The sequence below is a fragment of the Mesoplodon densirostris genome, chromosome 2 (genome assembly GCF_025265405.1).
Source record: "Mesoplodon densirostris isolate mMesDen1 chromosome 2, mMesDen1 primary haplotype, whole genome shotgun sequence".
NCBI classification, from domain to species: Eukaryota; Metazoa; Chordata; class Mammalia; order Artiodactyla; family Ziphiidae; genus Mesoplodon; species Mesoplodon densirostris.
Window position 1 is genome coordinate 31,363,895 of NC_082662.1, and position 23,152 is coordinate 31,387,046.

General features: G+C 53.5%; 1 protein-coding gene and 1 long non-coding RNA gene across 2 annotated transcripts; both read left to right on the forward strand.

Moving 5' to 3' along the window:
• The first annotated feature begins 259 nt into the window (after positions 1-259).
• LOC132483785 (uncharacterized) lies at positions 260-3,487 on the forward strand. Its single transcript, XR_009531112.1, has 3 exons — positions 260-632; positions 2,913-3,079; positions 3,402-3,487. It is a non-coding gene; the product is annotated as an uncharacterized LOC132483785 (long non-coding RNA).
• A 9,810-nt stretch (positions 3,488-13,297) lies between these two features.
• Positions 13,298-22,831, forward strand: ZC3H12A (zinc finger CCCH-type containing 12A). Its single transcript, XM_060089509.1, has 6 exons — positions 13,298-13,336; positions 14,213-14,688; positions 19,086-19,225; positions 20,196-20,430; positions 20,929-21,035; positions 21,234-22,831. Exons 2-6 carry the CDS (start codon positions 14,294-14,296, stop codon positions 22,106-22,108), a joined length of 1,752 nt encoding a protein of 583 aa, XP_059945492.1. The 5' UTR covers positions 13,298-13,336; positions 14,213-14,293; the 3' UTR covers positions 22,109-22,831.
• Positions 22,832-23,152: the final 321 nt, after the last annotated feature.

The following is a 23,152-nucleotide window of genomic DNA, read 5'->3' on the forward strand; positions in this document are numbered from 1 at the left end:
ATATGACCTGACTTTCAGGCTTCAAACGGCCCCAGGAGAGGTCGAGGCTGGACCCCAGAAAGGACTTCCTTTGGTTGAGATGCGGCAATGACGTTCTCGTGCCCCGCCTCCCTGCGGTCACCACGAGGGGGCGCCACAGCCCAACCCACGGGCTGTGTTATCAGAGGCCCGGCGGTGTCGCCGAGGAGCCAGGGAGGGTCTGGCGGGCCTCGGGGGCGCGGGGGTGCGGGGCTGTAGAGAAGCTGTTGAAGGAGCCCGAACCACCTGGCCGGAGGTGACACGCCCGCGCCGCGCGGCCGGGACTCGAGAAAGGGAGTGGCAACGGGTTTTGCCTAGTCATCGCCTGCGAAGACTCGCGTCACCTCTGATGTCAGGGCTTCCAGAGGCTTCGTTCCAGTTCCGGGCTCCAGGAAAGAGCGTCGCGGGGCGCAGAGGTTACACAACTTCCCCCAAGGTCGCGTCGGAAAGGACCCGCAGGGCCGGAATTCGAACCCGTCTCAGCGGGCATGTACCCGCCTGCACGGTCGGCAGGTGGCCGGGCTCCGCGTAGCATCCTCCCCAAAACCACCGCACAGCCCGCGCCGGCCTTGGCCTGGCTTCCTTCCTTCTCGTCCCTCAAAAGGTCTTTCATGGTAAGATCTCCTTGGCAGCCTTATAAAAAAAGATCCTCCTGAAACCACAAGTGTTTTTAAATGAATTCAGGTCCCAAATTCCCGGAGTACGGCGCGGAGGCGGAAGGTGACGGAAAGTCTTTCAGCGTGAAAGTTAGACGTCAAGGGCGCGGGGGCCCTCCCCCGACCTCCAGAGCTGGCGCTGCGGAGACACGAGGGCCCTCACGCGTCTCAGGAAGTGTCTGCTTTTGAGAACGCACCGGTCCTTGTGCTCTGAGTGTTTGGAGTCCGGTCCATTATGAGAAATCTCCTTTTGAGGATGGACATAGTCAAATCCAGATGTTGGCCTCGCAGAACAAAAAGCTCCCTCCAGACTCTCTTTAGGAAGAAACAGGTTCTCATCCTTTGAAGGAATAACATCTCTTGATAAGTGGAATTTTTCCCCCCAGCCAACAACCTTCTGCTCTGACTTTGTTAAAACCGGTTTAATAGCCCATCTCTGTTCCATTTCTGATGCCAGGATGGCAGTGACAAGGCGGAATGTCACCAGCTGCTGGATTCAATAGATTGAGTATGGCTTCACTAAGAAGAGAAGGCTGGATTTTTTTTTTTAGTATACATCATTTATTTAGATAGATTTCTTTTAGTTCAAGACATACATTCTAAAAGGGCAAATGTAAGATGACATACAGATTGTCAGAACAACTTCCCAAATTGTACACTTCATTTTGCTGATTCAAAAATGCTTGAATAACAACTTTTCAGAAAGAAGGATGCATTATTCACTAAGTGTAGACACTGATTGTAAAACAATCCCAGTAACGTTCATTTCTTAAAAGTACATCTTAGGGGGCTTCCCTGGTGGCGCAGTGGTTGAGAGTCCGCCTGCCAATGCAGGGGACACGGGTTCGTGCCCCATTCCGGGAAGATCCCACATGCCGTGGAGCGGCTGGGCCCGTGAGCCATTGCCGCTGCGCCTGCACGTCCGGAGCCTGTGCTCCGCAACGGGAGAGGCCACAACAGTGAGAGGCCCGCGTACCGCAAAAAAAAAAAAAAAAAAAGTACATCTTAAAATAGGGGAAATATGGACTACATATTTGTTGACTACAATATGTGTATATATAGCCAACAAGGATGTTTTATCAGTAAGGTCTAGTATTGTTGCTGAAACTGAGAGCTCGAAGCAGGAATCCTCTCCTAATTCTTCTTGCATACCACCAGTGATAGGATGCTCACTACCTATGAACACAATCCTTTTCATTGTGGGACAGTTCTGCCAGAGTTGGTTCTCAGTGCCTTGTCATCTCCGCGTTCTGCCCTTGGAGCAGGCAGGGTTATTGGTGCTCCCGTCTCTGCCCCCTGAGTCTCTCTTCTCTGAAGTCAGGATCCCCAGTTCTTCACTATCCTTTGCCCTCCACAAATTGGCCTCTGGTCTCTCCCTGTCCCCTCAAAGGTATGGCAACCAGAATTGAACCCAACCTTCCAGCTATCACCTCCCTCATCCTCAATCTATACCGCCGAAGATGCAGTCTGAGATCACATTAGTTTGGGGGCAGCCATCTTAACATGGGATTATATTGAACCTTCAGCCAAAACCTTTTTCATGAAAAATCTTTTCATTTTACGTCCATCCCCATTCCATTTTACTTCAGGGAGTTTAGTCTATCATTTCGTCTGCTTTAGGTGATTTCGAACCCTGGTTTGGTCATTTAAAATACCAGCCGCTATACCTAGTTTTAGGTCATCTGCAAATTGAATAAGCATGCTTTCTGCACCTTTACCCGAGGTATTTACCTAATGTTATGTGGTAACCTCACTCAGCCAGCCAGTGTCTCTAGGACTCAGTTTCCCCATCTAATAATGAAAAGTGAAGAGATGAACTCTAGTACTAGAGCTTGTGTACTACCTGTCAGACACTACACCAAGCCCTTTGCAAATACCTCGATGTTAATTAGTCACACCAGTTCTATGAGGGAGGCATTATTATCATCCTCCCCATTCTACAGATGAGGAAAACAAGGCTTTGTAGGATTAGAATCCAGTCCTGTCTGGCACCCAATCCAATGCTTTTAGCCACAGCGGCTCATTGCCTCCCTCAGATATGATCTGGAATAGAGCCGTTGGGCCCCCAACAGCAGTCTTCTTACAAGTTGCTAAACAGCACTCCTGGGGCACCCCTCAAAGATCCCCAAGTGCCACGCATGGATCAGAAACAGTACAGAGCTGCAAGTTGAAGGGGAATTCAGAAAGGAATACCAGATGCTTCAATTATGATGTGTGTGTGTCTGTGTGTCTGTGTAGGTGTCTGTGTGGGTACAGATGATCAAAGACAAATGATGATCACAGAAAAGCGGACCTCTGCCCCCCGCCATGCCTTCAGAGCAAAGTGGATTAAAAACTTCAAGAATGACTGAAGTGAATGTGTTTGCCAGCTCTGTGGAATTGGGGGTTTGGCGTCAGAACTTCAGGTAGGTTTCTATACATAAAGAAAGTGATGTTTCTTACACACCTGGTTAGTAGTCTGGGAGTCAGGCCCACCACACACCAGAGCCAGATGATTCAGCCACATGGCCGCACTCCGTATTCCCAACAGCCCTTGAAAAAGACGCTATTTTCAGAGCTTCGTCTGTGGTAAAGCTAATGAGGTTTAATCTTGCAAGTGAGAGGCTCTCCCCAGATCCTACAGGGACAGTGCTTCACTTTACATTTGTAATTTTTAAGATCCCCCCACAAACTTCAGAAACTTCAGACCCTACAGAACCTTCTCTTATTGCTTCCCCCATTTTATAGATGAAGAAAAATGCGGCACAGAGATGTCAAGCAAGTTACCCAAGGTGGCAGGGCCAGGAGGTGGTGAAGTTGGGATTCAAACTCTTAACCCCCTCAGATGAACCAACAAGGGCTTGAGGAGTCTTCCCAGGGGATTCATGTCTTTAATGCAGTACTGGGTTTCAATTTCAATTTTGTGTCAATTTCTGTATTTTAATCAGTTAAGAAATACTTTGTATTGGGACTTCTCTGGCAGTCCAGTGTTTAGGACTCTGAACTTCCACTGCAGGGGGCACAGGTTGGATCCCTGGTCCAGGAACTAAGATCCCACATGCAGTGCAGTGCTGCCAAAATAAAAAAAAAAAATACATTGTATTAATTGTCTAAAGGGCATTGCATGATTGAGAGACTGAGTGCTTGTCAAACGGTGATTCGCAGTTACTCCGTCCTTTTATCACTTAGCTGAACACTGCCAGCCCCTGGCATAGCTTTGCCTATGAAACAATTTAAAATTATTTTTATTATAATAACAAATTTATAGTCTATACCCATCATAGATCACTGGTTAAAGACAAAAATCCTAAAAAACAAAATTTGATGCTGAAATATAAGTTAATTGGGAAAAAAGTTAATGAAAATATTTCTGTAAATTCCTCCTATCTACACACTGCTTACATCTGATCATAATTTTCACAAGTTATTTGATAAATACTGTTGGGACCGCCAAGAATCCACCAGGATAACTAAATTGGGTCCCTACCTTACACCTGTGCCAAAATTAATTCCAACCTATTTTATTTTATTTATTTTTTTGGCTGTGCCACTCAGCTTACAGGATCTCACTTCCCCGACCGAGGGACTGAACCCAGGCCATGGCAGTGAAAGCTGGAATCCTAACCACTAGGCCACTAGGGAACTCCCTCCCACAGATTTTTTGTTTAACTATACATAAAAAGAAGAAACCATAAATGTGTCAGAAAAAAAATGGGCGTATTTGTGTCATAATCTTAAGAATGGAGGCCTTCTTACGTATCACAGAAAAACCCCAAACCATACAAGAAAATGATGTTTCTCTACATAAAATTGAAAAGTTTTCCTGAGTTAAGAAAAAAGAAACACACATACAAAGTCAAATGACAGCTGAATAGGAAAGGAAAATATTTGAAATCTATCACAAAGAGCTAATTTCCCTTATCTTTAAAGAGCTCCTGTGAATCAGTAAGGATAAAAGACCAATATTCAACAGAAAAATAGGCAAAGGACGTAAACAACTAGTCAGCCCCCAAAATGCAAATTGGTCTCAAATGTAAGAAAAAAGAACCTTCATCCTCACTTACAGTAAGTGAAATACAATGAGATACCATTTTGCATCCACTAGGTTGACAAAGATCAAAACGTCTGGTGACCACGGTGGGGCAAGGATATGGTGACATGGGCCGTTTTCATCATTACCGGTGGGAAGGTAATGGTACGATTTCTATGAAGAGCAATTTAGCATATTCTTCTAAAGCTCAGCACTCACATACCCTTTGTTATGGGTTGAATTGTGTCCCCCCACCAAATTCACATGTTGAAGTTCTAACCCTCAGTACCTCAGAATGTGACCCTATTTGGAAATCAGGACATTACGGATGGAATTAGTTAAGATGAGGTCATACTGGAGTGGAGAGGGGCCCTCATCCAACATGACTGTTATGCTTATAAAAAGGAGAAATGTGGACATAGACACACACACACAAGGAGAATGCCATGTGAACATCAAGGCTGAGATGAGGTGACACAGCTACAAGCCAAGGGACACCAAAAAGTGCCAGCAGGGCTTCCCTGGTGGCACAGTGGTTCAGAGTCTGCCTGCCGATGCAGGGGACATGGGTTCGTACCCCGGTCCGGGAAGATCCCACATGCTGCGGAGCGGCTGGGCCCTTGAGCCATGGCCGCTGAGCCTGCGCTTCCGGAGCCTGTGCTCTGCAACGGGAGAGGCCACAACAGTGAGAGGCCCGCGTAATGCAAAAAAAAAAAAAAAAAAAAAAAAAAAAAAAAGTGCCAGCAAACCACCAGGAGCCATGGAAGAGACCTGGAACAGATTCTCCCCGACAGCTCTCAGAAGGAGCCAACCGGGCCCCACCTGACCTCAGACTTCCAGCCTCCAGAACTGTGAAATAATAAATTTCTGTTGCTCAACATTCAGTTTGTAGTACTTTGTTACAGCAGCCCTACCAAACTAAGACATTCTTTGACCCAACAAGATGAATTCATCCTACTATGTATTTGTGCAATTGCAAAGTGGTGAGCAGATGGGGGTCTACTTGCAGTGCTGTTTGTAATAGCTAAAGGTCAGAAACAACCTAAATGTCTTAAAAGTCACAAACCGCCTAAATAAATTATGGAATTATCCCAAAGTTCTATTAGGAAGAGAGAAAAGAAAGGTGTAGCTGGTTGTAGAGAGGGCCTCGTTTGTATAAAAATAAAGAGAAACAAAGCAGAATGTAGGTGAGCAAATATTTGCTTGCAGCTGCATAGATTCTATCTGGAAAGATACACAAGAAATTGCTAACTTCAGTTGTTCCTGGAGAACAGGAACACTTTAAGGACCATGGAAAGGAGATTTTGGTTCTACTCAAAACACACCTGTACCTTTTGAACCTTTTACACTGTTTATGTAACACCTGTTCAAAAAAAAAAAATCTGTGTATAACATCAAGATGCCTCTAGTACTTCAAAAACCAACAGGAAAAAGAAAATATAGCCATTTTAGCTTTTCATCTTTTGGAAATAACATCTATTTATACCTGAAATAGGTTATTTGAGGAGATATCTTCTCTCTTACCTCTTCGTTTAGAAACAAAGCACAAAATGTGTTTTGAAAATAACCAAATAACTCACAAAAATGAAGCACAAGATGCCAAAACTCTAAACTCCCATGTATTGAAAGCAAATCTATTTTTTAATTCATAGCATGTAGTTAAATTTCAATCTATAATGACAATTTCAGCATACATTCAGTCTCCAAATCAAGCCTAACAAGATATTTTCAATTCATTTGTCTATAAATCTTAATTTTCCTCATAAAATTAATTTAAATTCTATTAAACAGTTGGCATAACTTATTAAATAGGAAAGGGTCAAAAGTAGCCTTTAAAATAACAAATCTTACGAAATATACACTTTCTAATACAACCTCTGGAGTCAGACTGATCTAAAATAAAATAAATTTTCTCAAAATATCTTCTTACCTTGCAAAAAAAAGAAATTATCTTCTTTATTCGAAAAAGGGTTTGTGAGGTCATTGATCGCTGTGAAAACAATTGGAGTGTTCAAACATGTTGAGAAATACAACCTGGGCTCATCCTGTATGTTTGTGCAAGCTGTGAACTGTATAACTCCAGGGGGTGCCATTGAGAGCATAATCCAAATTGTGCAGTGCACTGCCTGTGCAACCAGCCATATCAATCCTGTGCCTACTGAAAATGTTGGGGGTCATGGAAGGTTTTTGGGGAGGAGAGGGTAGGTGTCAGAGGTGGGGTCACATAGATTGGGAGGCCAGAATCTCATGCATACAGCCTCCCATCTCTCCAGGTTGACCTCCCTTGTGGAGGCACTAGCAACAGAAATATCCTGAGTTTTCTCTGAGCCTTACAGCCTTGGTTTTCCTAAGGTTGGTGGCAGGAGGACCATCTGCCAGGGCCTACAATCATCTCCTTGGCCGGTACAACTCAAAGTCCTCTTTAATCACTTAGCAGCTGAGAAGCAAGGCCAAAAGAAGGGACCCCACCATACCCTTCATTTTACTCCTACCCTAAAGGAGGCAGAGGTGGCTAGCGCAAGAGGAGAGGTGGAGGCAGCTGAACCTGAAATGACATTCAGGACATTTGGCCTCCGGGACCGGCTCTACCACTGCCTTTCTGTGTGATCTTGGCAAATCTGTAAGCCTTTCTGGGCTTCTGCCTCCCTGTTTGCAAAACGAAGAGGATTATTGCCATTCTTTATCTGTCTCTTGGAAAAACACACAAAAGAAGACAGAAAAACACAAAGCTATGATTTCACAGGGAATGCACACAAGTTCAAGCATTCCAATTATTATCATTAAACATCAAGAATTTGTCAGGAGGCTCTGAGCAGCTATAAAACCTCAAGCAAATCTCATGACCTCCCTGGGCCTTCGTTTTACCATGTGCCAAATGGCAAAGCTTGAATTAGATCAGCAGTTTGCTGACTTTTTCACCACTAAGAGTTTATTTTATTATTTCCAAACCATCCCCACAGACCTCACATTTTGTAAGATTTTATCCTCTAAGCTGTATTTAGGTCATTACTGTATACTTAAGAAATATTAAGTAATTATTGTTATCATTATAAAGGATATTTTTGGTTGTGACAGAATTTATGGGCTTACATAGGCAGAGTCTAGAACTAGGAATAGCTTCAGGCAAGGCTCGATCCAGCAGCTGTTACTGAGGACCAATGTTCTTCTAGTCTCTTGGCTCTGCCTCTCTGAAGTGTCACAAGGTGGCTTCCAGAAACTCTTGGGACTCCTTGCTTTTCTCCCTTGTGATTGGCAAGAAACAGAGAGCTTGCTGCCCGGTTAACATAAAGAAAAGACACAGAATTGAGACTCATTAACCTGGTTAGCCTGATTTGGGTCACATACCCTCTCCTGACCAATTACCAAACCTGAAGAATAAGACGTATTGATTTGCTTAGGCCAGTTAGGCCCCACTGCTGGAATGGGGTCATTTCTGACCAGATCACATGGCTGGGAAATTCCCAGCACTGTTAGGAAGGGGGAATCGGACGAAGGGTGCTGGAGAGACACCAGCAAGTTCCCTGTGGTGTGTTTATCAACCAGTGATATCTCAAACAGCCCATCAGAACTTGTGACCAGCAGGTGAGCTGCACATTAGTGACCTCCGGGATCTTGTGAACTGGTCTCAATGACAACCTCATCTGTGGATGGCCACACTGACCACGTGAGTCGACGTCAGCCCAGCTGTGGTTAGACTTGGCCCAGATGCAAATTCACCCATGAAGCTTCTAGTTCTCTACTCCCACCCAGCCTTTCAGAGATGGCTCAGCTGGAGGCCCAGGTGAACCTCAGACTCCCCAGTTCCCAGGCCTATGCCTGCCCTTTTCAGATACAAGAGGACATCTGTGAGCTGGATTTGGCAAAGAGGAAGCCACAGAGATGTCCACAGCAAAACATACCTGGAACCCCGGCTGCCTCGTTCACTGACTCACCACAGATTTACCAACACTGTGCCAGGTGGTGTCCCAGGGACCCATCTTCAAGGAGTCACAGTGAGGTGGGGAGACAGAGGTGCCCCAGACCATTACAGTTCAGTGTGGAAACACAGTGAGGCGGGCAGCAGCGGGACAGCGGCAGGCCCCTCCCCATCTCGGGCCAAAGGGCATGAAAGTCCACCCCAGCACTATCAGCAGCAGGACCACTTCAGCCCAGCCTGGACTCTCCTGGCCCGAGGGAAGCTATCTCTGGTAGCTTCAAGGATCTCACCCAAGTTGTGCCCCCCCAGTACAGATGGGGAAGTGTTCAACCCCAGGACTGGGGACCCAAGGTTCAGCACACCATCAGGGTCTTGCAGGATTCTCTCTGGCCCCTTCAGTGCAGTGGCTTTGGGTCTGGGGAGGAGTGGGAGTGGGGGTAGCGGGACAAGCCAACTCACCCTTTTGCCTGCCTTCAGACCCCACCTCTTCCTAAATCTTCAAAACCAGGTGGGATTCACTGGTTAAGCAAGCACACAGCGAAGCCAAAGGGGTCCCCTGCCACTGCTCTCTCCAACAGACACCTGAGATTCTACTACTCCTTTGAGTAAGGCATTGCCCTTATCAGGTCGTCAAGTAAGTCACCAGTATTTCTGAGTACCTGTGTGGGTCTGATCTCCCTGTCTCTGGCAAATGGGGCCAGGGATGCCTGGGATGGAGAAAGCCTGGCTAGTCCCATTCTCAACTTTTCCAACATTAACTTGCCATGTGGCCAGAGGCAAGTCCCTTTCCTGCTCTGCCTCTCCATCTATAAAATAAAGGTTCTGGTGGGCTTCCCTGGTGGCACAGTGGTTGAGAGTCTGCCTGCCGATGCAGGGGACACGGGTTCGTGCCCCGGTCCAGGAAGATCCCACATGCCGTGGAGTGGCTGGGCCCGTGAGCCATGGCTGCTGAGCCTGTGCGTCCGGAGCCTGTGCTCCACAACGGGAGAGGCCACAACAGTGAGAGGCCCACGTACTGCAAAAAAATTTAAAAAATAAAAATAAAATAAAGGTTCTGGGATAATCAGTCTCTATGAGGCTTTCCAGCTCTAACAGTCCAGAATGTGAGCATTCAAGGTTCAGCAAAGAACAGGGAGCAGGGGTGGCTGAACTGGGGGAAGAGGGGGGCCATCTGGCCAGGACCTCACAGACCAAAAGGATATATATAGCTATAGATATAGATATATAGATATATAGGATATATAGATATATACCAATAGAAATGAACAAAGCCATCTATCCTTCTTATCTACAAGGCCCATGAAATTATATACATATTTTTTAAATAAACTTTTTAATTTTGGAATTAATTTTCAATTTACAAAAGAGTTGTAAAGATAGTACAGAGAGTTCCCGCATACCCCTCACCTAGTTTCAGTTTCCCCTAATGTGATCATCTCATACCACTGTGGTACGTTTGTCAAAGCAAAAAAAAAAAAAAAAAAAAAAATTGGTACATCTCTATTAACTAAAATCCAGACCTTATTTGGATTTTACCAGCTTTTCCATTAATGCTCTCTCTGTTCCAGGATCCAACCAGGAACTATACTGCATCCACCCGGCATGTCTCTTCGTGTCCTATGGTCTGCTTCTGTCTTTCCATGCTTTTCATGACCCTTTCAGTTTTGAGGAGTCCTGATCAAGTATTTTGTAGAATGTCCTTCAATGGGAGTTTGTCTGAGGTTTTTCTCTGGGGTTACGGGTTTGGGGAAGAATACCACAGGGATGAGCTGCCCTCCTCATCATATACTGTTGGGGGCACATAATAGCCACTTGACTTATCATGGGGTGGTGGTAACCTTGATCACTCGGTCAAGGTGGTGTCTGCCAGGTGTCTCCACCATACACTTCCTATTGTTCTCTTTCCCTACTCTGTTATTTAGAAGCAAGTCACTAAGGCCAGGGCACATTCAAAGGAAGAGGAGAGGATAATTAGCCTGGAGAAGGGAGAACCTACACGTGTTATTTGTAAGATTTGTCTCTACCCCGGCCCCACCCAGCTAGTTATTTATTCAACAATTTATTTCTACCAGTACCAACTCAGGGATATGGATTTTATACTTTGGGTTACTATCTAATACTCCATTATCCATTTTATTGCTCTAACTGTTGCCGCTTTGGCCATTGGGAGCTTTTGGCTCCTGAGTCGCTTTGACACACTCCTACCCTTTTGAGTTTGGGGCACTTCCTAACTCTGGCACCACAATACACTCCAAGTTCATTTTTTTCCCTGTCCCAGCCCTAGAATCAGCCGTTTCTCTGAGGAAGTAATATATTTTTAAAACAAACCCTCCAATTATCTTGTCAATAGTCCAAATGTACTGCACCGCATTTGAATACATGATGAAAGAGTTCATTTGTTCAACCGAATTTTAAAACATACTTCAATTTTTATAGCTCCTAATGTGACAAGTCTTTTTTTTTTTTTTTTTTTGGCCATGCAGTGTGACATGTAGGACCTTAGTTCCCTGACCAGGGATCGAACTCACGCCCCTTGCAGTGGAAGCGCAGAGTCTTAACCTCTAGACCTCCAGGGAAGTCCAACAAGTCTTTTTAAAATATATTAGGAGCCTCAAAACATGGGGGGGATCTGGCCCTTTCTCCATTTCCAGGAGGGCTTGTGGAGCTGAACCTCTGCGGCCACACTGCTAAGGCTTGGGGGCAGCCTGCCCACGCTTCCTACAGTGGTGACCTAGCTCCTGTGTCCTTCCCAGTCTGAGCTGCCTGGTGGAGCTACCAAAGTCCTAGGTAATTCCTGGGACCTTTCTCTCTCCAGCCTCTCCTCGCCCCCCTGCCCAGGGGGCGACCAGTCCTGGAGCTCTGCAGACCCCACTCAGGCTAGCCAGGTGCAAGCAGGTGGCAGGAGAGCAGGAAGCCTCCAGGAAGGAAGTTGGCAAGCCCAGCCACTGAGACGTGCGTTCAAGGGATGGGGGGGGGGTGGAGCGGGTGGGCTGAGCACATTAGATCCAGAGGGCTCCTGGGGATTCGGGCCAAAGTTTGCAAAATCCAGCTAGAAGTGGAGCAGGGTTTCCCCGGAGCAGTCCTGGGTTCTGCAGAAGAGAGTCAGCTTCTCGGGAAAGAGCCGCCTTCATGAGCCGGAAGAGAGCGAGACTGCGGCTCACTCTGGGAGGACACGGAGCTGCATGACTCATCACCCAGTCCTGCTGGCTCCCCCTGGCACAGTGCTGGGCAGCATAGGGCCTGGGATTATGGGCGGAGTCCCAGCCTGGTCCTGGCCCAGGAGGCGGTCCAGGTTGGCAATCACAATCCGGCACGTAGGGACGTAGGCAGGGTGCTGTGGGAGCACCGAGGAGGAAGCAACTCAGCACCAAAGCAGTCTGGGCAGGCCTCACAGAGGAGGTGACATTATCAAAAAGAGGAATAGAATTGGCCAGGCAGCAGTAGGGAGGGAAGACGGGGAGGGCACTCCCGGGGCTAAGATAGGAGATGCAAAGGCACGGAAGTGTCTGCAAGGCCCTGGCACAGTGCCTGCCACCCAGCGAGTACTCCATAAATGCGAGGCATTATCGCTGTGGTTAACTTATCATCATTATGATTATTGACCTGGACTCATTACTTAATATTTTTACTACCATAAAGGCAGTTAATACAATGAATGAATGTCTAAATATACTGCACTTTTCACTGAATTTTTCCCAACTATAAAAGGGGCTGTTCTGAAGATTACGTCTACAGTACACACAGCACTGGGCAGGAGTAGTGGTGAGCACGTAGGCTGGCACACGGAAGGAGCCTCGTTTTCCCCCTCTCCTGGAGGCCAGCCCCTGGGGGTCCTGTGCCTGGAAGACACAGAAGAAGAGGTATTTGGGGGTCTTTAAAGATGACCAGACAACAAAGCAGGGACTTGGCTAGGTGGGATCATTGGTGGTTTCAAAAGTGACAAAGGTGGAACTTGGTGCCCTGGAATGGGAGCTCCTGGTCCTGGTTGCAAGTCTTTCCAGCTGGGACAAGGCAGGTTGTACCTGCCCTTCTATCCTGGCAAGATCCTTATTTCAGAAAAAATTGTACCTGGCCCTGGATGGGGCCCCAGCTCTGTGTACCTGCTCCAATCACGGTGTACCTGTTGAGTGTCCCTGTCTCAAGGCGAAAAGTGCCTGCCTGGGTGTACCTGTCTTGATAACTATGGCTCTGCCTCCAACCGTGTGTGTGGACCAACGCCTGTGTCCCGTACTGTACCTTCGGTGTACTTAGGTCTGAAAGTACGCGGCTGTACCTGTGCCTGTATCGCCATACCCTAGGTCTGCTCGTGACTAACTCGGTACGCATACTTGGTTCAGCCTGGGCTTACCTTACGCCTGCGGGCCGTGCACTCCTGCCCTGCAGATGTCCTCGCCGCAGGAGGCTAGAGGTCCACGAAAGGGGAAGCTGTCCGCAGCTCCTGCCGGGATTCCTGGCCAGGCCTGGCGCTCTCGGGCTGCGGGGGCGGGTCCTGAGGCCAGGGCGGAGTGGGGAGGGATGGGGCGGGGATGGGGCGGGGCGGGGGCGGAGCAGGAAGGGGCGATGGCCGCTCCGCCCCCTGCCGCCCGGGCCGGCTCTCGCCCCCCCGCGCCCGGCTTCCGCGTCATGGTCCCGAGCGCCACCTCCCCGCCCACCCGCCCCGTATAAAAGCGCCGCCGGCCTGGCCCCGGGGACTCGGACCCATGGAGATGCCGGCGGTCGCGGCTGCCGCACGGCAGGGTGAGGCGCGCGCGACGAGGAGGGGGCGCGGGTGCGGGTGCGGGCTTAAGGGGCGGTTGGAGGAGCGGATGGGAAGGGCTTTGGCTGGGACTGACCTGAGCGGGAGGGACGTGGGGCCGGTCGGCTCCGGCCTCCCCTACGCCCAGGATCCTCCCAACTTAGTCCAAGTCGGAGGATCCTGAGGGTAGGGAGACGGAGGTCCGGAGGGGGAATAGAGCGCTCGCGAGGCGCTGGGCCGGGACACCCTCAGCGTCACCGAGCCCGGAGGCCAACCAGAGTTTCCCAGCAACTTTTCCCTCTGGTGGGTCGCCCCGGAAACTTCCCCTCCCCCGGTCCGGGAGTCCGGCCACGGGCCCCGCGCCTCCTGGCCTGGGCTCCGAGCACTGGGCAGGCGGGCGGGAGGAGGCGATGGCTTCAAGGGGGAAGCCCCCCCGCCCCGCCCCGCCCCCCAACGCAGTTCCAACCCAGTGGGTTTCCATCTGAGAGCCCCGCCCCGCAGCTGTCGGGACGCGGCGAGGTCCTCGGAGGCCTCCCAAGACTTCTGGGTCCCCTGGGTTGGCGGGGGGCTGGGGTTGGGGTGGGAGGAGGGGTCAGACTGCCTAAGTTCAAATCCTTGCGCCATCAGCTAACAGCTGGATGGCCTAGAGCAAGTTCGTAACGTCTGTGGCTCAGTTTCCTCCTTTGTATTATGGGAATGATGCTCCCCAGCTGGGAGGGCTTTGGAGAGGATAACAGAGGTAACACGGAAGATGGCTTTGCATTTTGCATACTGCCACCAGTCCGTGTGGTCTCATCCTGTTGGATGGGGCGGGGTCAGGAGAGGGGTGAGAGAGAGAGAGCCATTCCCCATCCCTAACCCTCATGGTTGTCATACAGGAGCTGTGACAAGTGCCTTCCACCAGTCGGAGCTGTGAGTGGCCGGTGGAGAGAGAGGCCCACCCAGGAAGCCACCCCACCATGAGTCTGTGGGAGCTTGAAGACGGCCACAGCTGCCGAGGGACCCCCAGGCCAGCCCAGGAGTCCACGGCTGAGGAGGCAAGGACTGCAGAGCTGCAGATGAAGGTTGACTTCTTCCGGAAGCTGGGCTACTCATCTGCTGAGATCCACAGTGTCCTGCAGAAGCTGGGGGTCCAGGCAGACACCAACACTGTGCTGGGCGAGCTGGTGAAACATGGGTCAGCGGCCGAGCGGGAGCGCCAGGCATCGCCGGACCCCTGCCCTCAGCTGCCTCTGGTCCCCCGGGGTGGGGGCAACCCCAAGGCCCCCATCCTGGAGCCCTCTCCCCCCGAGGAGGACAAGGAGGGCAGTGACCTGAGGCCTGTGGTCATCGATGGGAGCAACGTGGCTATGAGGTACATGTCACTTCTGTGGCATTCCAAGAGTGTGTCCGGGAATGGTGGCCGTGTGTCTCTGCACCTCTGGTAGAGAGGATTTCAGAAAGGAGTTTGACCTCTTCTTCAGACTGGTCTAGAGGAAGGAAAAGCCCTTTATGGAGGCCCTACTGTGTGCCAGGAGGCTCCCTTAATCCTCTTGGCTTCTTGGAAGTGGGTTTTAGGGATGTTTGAGGGAGCTCAAAGTGTTGCTCAGGGTCACACGACTGGTAAGTGCCAGAGCAAAGATTGGAACTGAGGTCCTTCTGTCTCCAGAGCTACCTTATGCTCTTCAAGAGGGATCAGACTGTGGGCTCCAGCTTACTACATAGGAGCTTTCTTTCCTCCTCCATGAGATGGGGATAACCCACCCCTCAGGTGGTGGTTGTGAGGAGTGAATGCACAGAAGCTGGAGAGAAGTAAGGGCTCATTAATCAGTAGTAGTTGTTATTGTTACTATTATTCAGAGTCTGGGCCTGCTGAGGCCTTGTCCCAGACCTGGACTCCCATGGAAGAGGGCCCAGCTACTGAGGCCTTTGTAGCTGTGACCAAGAGTAACCTTGAGGATCTGGCTCTACATCAGGGGTGTGGGTGGGTAGCTTGATGCTTTGGCTCCAGGGGAGCAGTGACTTGGGTCACTTCTGCTGGAGCCACCTGTGCTGGACTGAGCTCTGAGGGCTCCCCAGGGGGCAGAGCCAGGACTCAGCCCCGTAACCATCCCACCTCTCCCCTACGCAGGCTCGGGGTGGGGGCGGGGGCGGGGCGGGGAGGGGAGGGGAGGGGCGGCGGGAGGGCTGCCGCGGACCGCAGGGAGCCCAGACTTCCCTTCCATCCAGGCCCTGCCCTCTGGCCCTGCTTTCTCCCAGTCCTTTCAAGGCAGGCTGGTGAGTCAGGGTTGGGTGGATGGTTCACAAGGAAAGGTTCCTGTGGGTGTGGATGGGGAGATCCCAGACACAGGTGTGAAGTGGGAAGGACTCCTTCCCTGGCTTCCCTGAGGTCTCTCAGGTGGGCTGCCTAAGGCCTCTATGCCTTTGCCCCCTCGGCCCCTCCCACAGCTGGCCCACCTGGCCCAGCTCAGCTGTCTGGCTGGTCCTGGCCCAGCTCAGCAGGTGTGCAGGTGGCCCTCTTCCAGCCAACTTTTGGGTCAGTCAGTCTTCCCATCTCTGAAATGGACTGAGCCTAGGTGGAAATTGAGGAAAGCTGGCATCCACAGGCCAGCGGCCGCTGGTCCCAATATGTGCTTTGAGAGTTAGGGGATCCCTCTCAGGCTCCAGCAGTGTTTGGCTGGGATCAGCCAGTGACTCCCTCCTCTAGGGGCGTGGGCCAGAGCGCTGAGCCCCAGGGGCAGCCATGTGCTGTGTGTGTTTGTGTCCCGGCAGAAGGAGGAGGGGCCTGGGCGGGAGGAGGGGCAGGTGGTGCAGTGGGTGGCCAGAGGCTGAGCCGCAGGGGCTTTCTGAGCTGGGGCAGTAGCAGGAGGGGAATTCCAGCCTCAAACTTCCTGTCTCAGCCGCTGCAGGGTTCCTGCCCTCCTGCCCCCTCCCGCCCAGGGCTGGCGGGCCAGCCCCTGCCATATGCAAATCGTGGGGAAATTCACCTCTGTTTCCTTCTAAGGGAATTTTTCTCCACTAGCTGGGCCCAGCCCAGGCAGATCTTTTCACCTGGGTAGCCTGCCTTTTGGCCCTGCCCTCTGCCCTAGGGCGGGAGCCGCTGAGCTGGAGTCTCCTACAGAATCGGCACATCTTAGCAGTGTCTCGTCAGACAGGCTGAGGGGCCCTGACCTTCTGGGCGGACAGGACTGTGGTGTGGGATGGGAGGATGTCTGGTTTTCCTGTGCCAGCACAGCTTCCTCCACAGCAGCGAAGGGGGGACTAAAGTTAGCTGTAGAGAGGCACTCCTGGCTTGGGAGGGCAGGATCTGGGCTTGACTCGAGGGACTGGAACATGTGTTCTACTTCTCCCAAGACTAAGGTTCTGACTACCTGCTTAAGGGATATTCTGGGGGCTAGGGCGGCTGAGAGCAGACTCGTCCCCAGCCAGGGTTTCTGATGCCCAGAAGCAGTACACTGTCCTGGAAGCCCCGGTGTCCCTTGAAGTCCCAGGGCTTGCAGGTGCTGGCCTGGGATGGGGCATATGCAGGTACACACGTGTGTGTGTATAGAAGGAGGCAGGTAAATGCATGTGCAGACTGCATACCTGAGGCAGGGATCCGAGGCAGAGATGATCCCATCCCCACATTTCTGGGGAGACAGAAGGCCTAGGGCAGGGGGAAGCACCGGGCGTTGCGGAGACAAGACGTGGGCCCTGACCCATCCCGCCAGGTCAGGGAAGGCTTCTCAGAGGCAGTGACACCTCACCTGGGTCCTGACAGAGGAGAGGAGTTTGCCAGATGCATGGTTTTCCCTGTTCCCAGCCTGCCCCACCCTCTGAACAGTTTGTTCAAACTCAAGTTTGGGAGCTTTTTTTTCTTTCCTAAATAAACCTCAGCTCTTCTGTTAGGGGCAGGAAGGCAATCCAGTACCCCCCAGATGTGGGTTCAAGTTCTGCCTCTTACCAGTAGCCAGGGAACCATCAATGAGTCTCAGAGCCTTGTAAGGATGAAGCAAAGAGGTGTACGATGTACCTGGCCTCTAGCAGGTGCTTGGTACCCACCCATCCCCGCTCCGGGCCTGCTGTCAGGGTTGGCACTTGTCTTTGTACTGTCTTAGCATCAGCACCCGTGGTGGCTATGAGCACAGCCTCTGGGTCTGCATTTCGGTCAGACCACTGCTACTGTGTGATGCCAGCAACTGGTTGCCCTCTGTGGACCAGTTTCCACACCTGAATAAAAGGGCAAGTGGGACTTCCCTGGTGGTCCAGTGGTTAAGACTGCGCACTGCCAATGCAGGGGGCTCGGGTTCAATCCCTGGTCGGTCAGCTAAGATCCCACGTGACACGCAGCACAGCAAAAAAAAAAAAAAAAAGTGGGGTGGGCCGGGGCCCTTTGTTGATAGTACCCTCCTCAGAGACTTGCTGGTGATTCAGTATTGAGCGTGGAGATCAGGACCTGCCTTACATCTCTCAGTAAATGTTAACTTTTATTGTAAGCAGGCCGGCGGATGTCAGGGAGGCCCCACCTGGTGGGGGTGAGCCCTGCCTTCGGGCTGGACTTTGCCTCACCTACAGTTTACGGAGACCTTCAGCCCTGGGAGCCCCCCACCTCACTCCCAGACAGCCTCCGTGCCCGCCAGCTACCCTACCTCCCTTTCTACTTCTCTCGGGGCTCCAGCTATTACCGCCCCCAAGCCAGCCACAGGATGTGGTTGGCCATGGAGTTGCCTCTTTTGCATAACGCTTATTCTGTTTTATGTGCCAAATATGAGAGTCTGAGTTGTTCGCTAAGGGGCAGGGGTTGTCGGGGTGAGAGCCCCAGCTGACCCCTTCCAGCCCCCTAGCCTGGTCCTGGAGCCCTGCCATGACACCCAGTATTACCTGGGAGCCCCCTTCTATTCCCAGGAAGCCAGCTGGAACCTCCACTTTGTTGGACTGTCTTTGGCCTCAAGAAAACAGGAACGTTGTCCCACTGACATGGGCCCTTCTTAAGGAGGCTGCAGACCACCCGGCCCATTTTTCAGACAGAGAAGCTGAGCCAGAGCAAGCTCAGGGCTTGCTTCTGGACCCAGCCACATTTGGATGGGGTGAGGTCTGGTCCACGGCCCTGGGATATCCCATTTCCCAGCTCTCCTGCTGGCAGAGTCCCCAGAGTCTTCCACACCATCTTTTTGCCTCGGGTCATGCCTTCTCCAAAAGGGCAAGAAGAGAACAGGGAGTCCAGGCGTTCTGGGGAATTGGCAGTCAGAGGAAAAGCAGTTCCTTTCACTTTCAGAACGAAAGGCCTCACAGCTGCCTCCTGCCCTGTGTCCCTCGCCCTCCTCAGTCCCAGCCCCTGCGGTTTGAGCAGGACTGAACTGTAATCCAACTCTAATCCGGAGCAATCTGGTTTCTCCTTCCCAGCACCCACCCTCAGCCCTGCCGAGCCAGCGAGGGAGGGGTGGTGACTCAGTCAGCCTGTGTACATCTGTGTCCCCATGGTCCCCGTGCCTTTCCCCCACCCCCAGGTGTGTTGTAAGCAGCCTGACCCTTCCCCATGTGGGGAGCGGGTGCTGCCAGATTCCTGGGCGTTTCCTCACTGTCAGGAGACGGAACCTCAGGGAAAGCCCCGGGTCTGGCCATCCCGGGCGGTGTGGGAACCAGCAGGGAATACAGGCCCTGGGCCCCCGGCCAGGAGGCAGGGCGCTGAGCCCAGCGGCTCCACCGGCCAGGGCAGGGGCTGGAGTGCAACCCACCTCCCTCTTGTGCGGGCCTGGGAGCAGCGGGCCGACCCCGTCCTCCTCTCCTCCCCAGCCACGGGAACAAGGAGGTCTTCTCATGCCGGGGTATCCTCCTGGCAGTGAACTGGTTTCTGGAGCGGGGCCACACAGACATCACAGTGTTTGTACCATCTTGGAGGAAGGAGCAGCCTCGGCCCGATGTGCCCATCACAGGTGAGTGGCACCTCTGAAGGGGCCTGGTCTCCCTGCCCCAGGAGCCCCCATTCTCCTCAGTAGAGACCCTTTGGGTGTGAGCAACAGCTTCTAGGCCCCAAGCAGGGACCAGCATTCTTTTCCTGGCTTTTGCTGTCCTCAGCATCCCTGCTCTGAACAGCGGTCCTTGGAGATCACCTTGGGCAACCTCTGCCTCCGGGTCCTGGGCACCTCCCTCGCCTGATGGTGGCGTGCCCTTGCCATTTCCCCAACAGCACAGGGGCAGCATGGTGTGGCAGCTGAGCCCCTGGGCTCTAGAATCCTGGCTCAGTCCCTTCTGGCTCTGAGCCACTTGCCCCTCATCTGAGACGCGGGATGGGGTGAGGATTTGATAAACTCGCAGGGTTGGTCGTGAGGATCACACGGGTTAATACACGTAAGTGCTCAGAAGAGCGCCTGGCACATACACAGCAAGTGCCAGCTGCTACCATTGCTCTTACATGAGCCCCCCACCTTGGGGAGGAGAACCTGAATTTATTTCCCTGGAAGTCTTGAGATCTGGGGGCAGGCTGGCTGGGGCTGCCCGCTCCAAGAAAAGCAGTCCCTTCTGGGTGGGTCCTTCTGTTCTGGTTGAGACACTCCTCTGACCCCAGCTCAAGCCGCGGCTCATTCCTAGATCCCTCGAGAACAGGCTGGGCGCGACCAGGCCTGGTGTCCAGGAGGGGGAAGGAGGCAGCCCAGCTCTACTGAGGAGCCTTCCCTGAGCAGGACCTGCCAGGCTGTTCTCCAGGGTCCTTGGTCTTTGGGCAGCAAACTAGGCGCCAGGCCCAGCAAGGGGCTGGGCCTCAGCAGCGGCCTCTGCAGAGCCTCTTCCTGTTCCTGCGACCCTGGAGTTGAGAGCCCTGTGTCCGGCAACCGGGGGTTCGGGGAGCCCTGCGAGCTGGCTCTGGGTCCAGGCTGGGCCCTGACCTGCGCCCCTGCTGCCTCCCAGACCAGCACATCCTGCGGGACCTGGAGAAGAAGAAGATCCTGGTGTTCACGCCGTCGAGGCGCGTGGGCGGCAAGCGCGTGGTCTGCTATGACGACCGCTTCATCGTGAAGCTGGCCTTCGAGTCCGACGGCATCGTGGTCTCTAATGACACTTACCGGGACCTCCAGGGTGAGCGGCAGGAGTGGAAGCGCTTCATCGAGGAGCGGCTGCTCATGTACTCCTTCGTCAACGACAAGTACGTTCCCGCCAGCGCCGGGAGGTGCCTGGGGGAGGGGTGCAGCTGGGGCAGCTCTGCTGCGGGGCCGTGGCCTCGGGCCCAGGCAGCGGGCCCCACGTAGGAAGGGTCAGGCTGGGACCAGACTGGGGCTGTCTGATCTGGGGAATGGAGAAGGAGCATGTGGCACAGGATGTGGTCGGTGCTTCCAAGAGGGCATCTGCACTCGCCAGCGCCGAAGCTCTGACCAGAGGCCGGTGGGTGCAGCCTTCGATTCAGATGTTTGGCCTCAGCGAGCTCCCAGCAGGAGAGTCGCCCTAAAGGTGCCCATGGCTGCGGCCTTCTGGCCTGGGACCTCCTCCACTCCCTTGGGACAGTACCCCCTAGAGCCCAGGGATGTCCTGCCGGGCAGACAGCAGTTTTAGGAGCTGCCCTCCTCTCCGTGCTAGCGAGGCTTCCTGTCCTGCCCCCTCGTCGGCACTGGGAAGTCCCCCTTCATGTCTCGCGCCTCCTCCGCAGGTTCATGCCCCCTGATGACCCCTTGGGCCGTCACGGGCCGAGCCTGGACAACTTCCTGCGTAAGAAGCCACTCATGGCCGAGCACAGGAAGCAGCCGTGTCCCTATGGTAAGAGCCCCAGCCCCACCCTCCAGGGCCCTCCTCACACCATCCCCTTCCTCTCTTGCCTGAGTCGGCCTGCGCCCCGCCCCACGTTCTTTCTCTCGGGGACCCCCAACCCCATGTTTCCTGTGCTACCCGCTTCCGTCTCCCACCCCCTGGTTCTAGAGCTCCCCCGGCTGAGAGACCTCCTTAATTCTCTCTCAGGGAGGAAATGCACCTATGGGATCAAGTGTCGATTCTTCCACCCCGAGCGGCCAAGCCGGCCCCAGCGCTCCGTGGCTGACGAGCTCCGTGCCAACGCCCTCCTCTCGCCCCCCAGGCCGCCGAGCAAGGAGAAAAGTGGCCGGCGGCCTTCACCTTCCTCTCAGCCCGGCTCTCTGCCAACAGAGCATGAGCAGTGCAGCCCGGATGGGAAGAAGCTGGGGGCCCAGGCATCCCCGGGAACCCACCGGGAAGGCCTGACACAGACCTTCACCCCGGCAGGCAGGAGCCTCCCACCTAGTGGGGGCAGTGGCAGCAGCTTTGGGCCCTCCGACTGGTTCCCGCAGACCCTGGACTCTCTCCCATATAACTCCCAGGATTGCCTGGACTCAGGCATTGGCTCCCTGGAGAGCCAGATGTCAGAACTCTGGGGGATCCGAGGAGGCGGCCCTGCTGAGCCGGGCCCACCTCGGGGCCCTTATGCCGGCTACCGCCCCTATGGGGCCGAGCTCCCCGCCACTCCGGCCTTCTCTGCCTTTGGCCGGGCCATGGGTGCTGGCCACTTCAGCGTCCCTGCTGACTACGCACCCCCGCCAGCTGCCTTTCCACCTCGAGAGTACTGGTCTGAGCCATACCAGCTGCCCCCACCCACCCGAGTCCTGCAGGAGCCCCGGGTGCCGGGCCCAGGGGCTGACAGGGGCCCCTGGGGCGGGGCAGGCAGCCTAGCCAAGGAGCGAGCCAGCGTGTACACCAAGCTGTGTGGCGTCTTCCCCCCGCACCTGGTGGAGGCCGTGATGGGGCGCTTCCCGCAGCTCCTGGACCCCCAGCAGCTAGCCGCCGAGATCCTCTCCTACAAGTCCCAGCACCTCAGTGAGTAAGCCGGCCAGCCGCCCGGGCAGCACCTCCGGCCTCCGAGGGCTGCCAGGCCGGGCTTTGAGCCTTCAAGCAGCCCAGCCCCGGCCCCAGCCTGGAGGCTGGACAGAGGGAGGATTCAAGTAGGGAAGAGAACCCACCAACCAAAGATACTGTAGGATTGGTTCTGGCACCTCTAGGCGTCTGCCCAAGGGGTCAGGAGCGATCACCCTGTTGATGCACATTGTATCTGTAGTTTAAGGAGACGCTGCCAGTAACGGCTGTCAGTCTGTGGCTGAGGCCCAAACCCTCCTTTCTCTCAGAGGGCGGGGAGGGAGGCAGCGGGGAGCAGAGGCCTGGGCTGGGGGCCCTCTGCACGGCCCCCCACCTCCGCCCCGTCCCTGGGATGCCGGCCTTGGCCGGCTCGTTGGGCACCGTGTGCCTGCCCTCTGTGGGCCCTCCTCTAAGCCAATGAGGCCTCGTCCGTGCTCTAGCGGGCCCGGGGCTTCATGTTAGTAAGCAAGTTGCTTCTTAATAACCCCCTTCCGTCCCACTCTGTGCTCCTATCCCATCGCCCCTGCAGGGTCAAGGGCACTCTGCCCCACCCTCTCCTCCCCCCTTCCTCTGTATTCAGAGCCATCTCGCCCTTCCCCAAAGGGGGACATGTGTCTGTGTGTGTACAGGTGTAAATGTTAAATATTTTAACTGGAAAGCCCTTGCCTCTCTTCACACATCAATAAAGTACAATGTGAGCCCCTCTAAGAGGTGATGGTCTTTGCTGCTTCCGGGTGGAGCCGGCTCCTGGGTGATGGAAGGTCAGCAGGCGGGCACCCCGGATCTGCCTCCACGCCAGCTCCCTGACCCGCTCTGGAAGGAGGGTTTTCTGAGCTCTGCCGAGAGGGCTCTGCCCCTTGGGGTAGAGGCGTCCTTCCTGAGGCCTCGGGTCAGGCCTTGAGAGGAGGCGGCTGTGGACACATGGGCGGAGTGTCAGGGAGCAGAAGCGTGAAGCTTGGAGTCCTGAGGCTTCAGCATGGGGAAGGGGTGCTCTTGCGGGTGAGTAGGGGGATGGA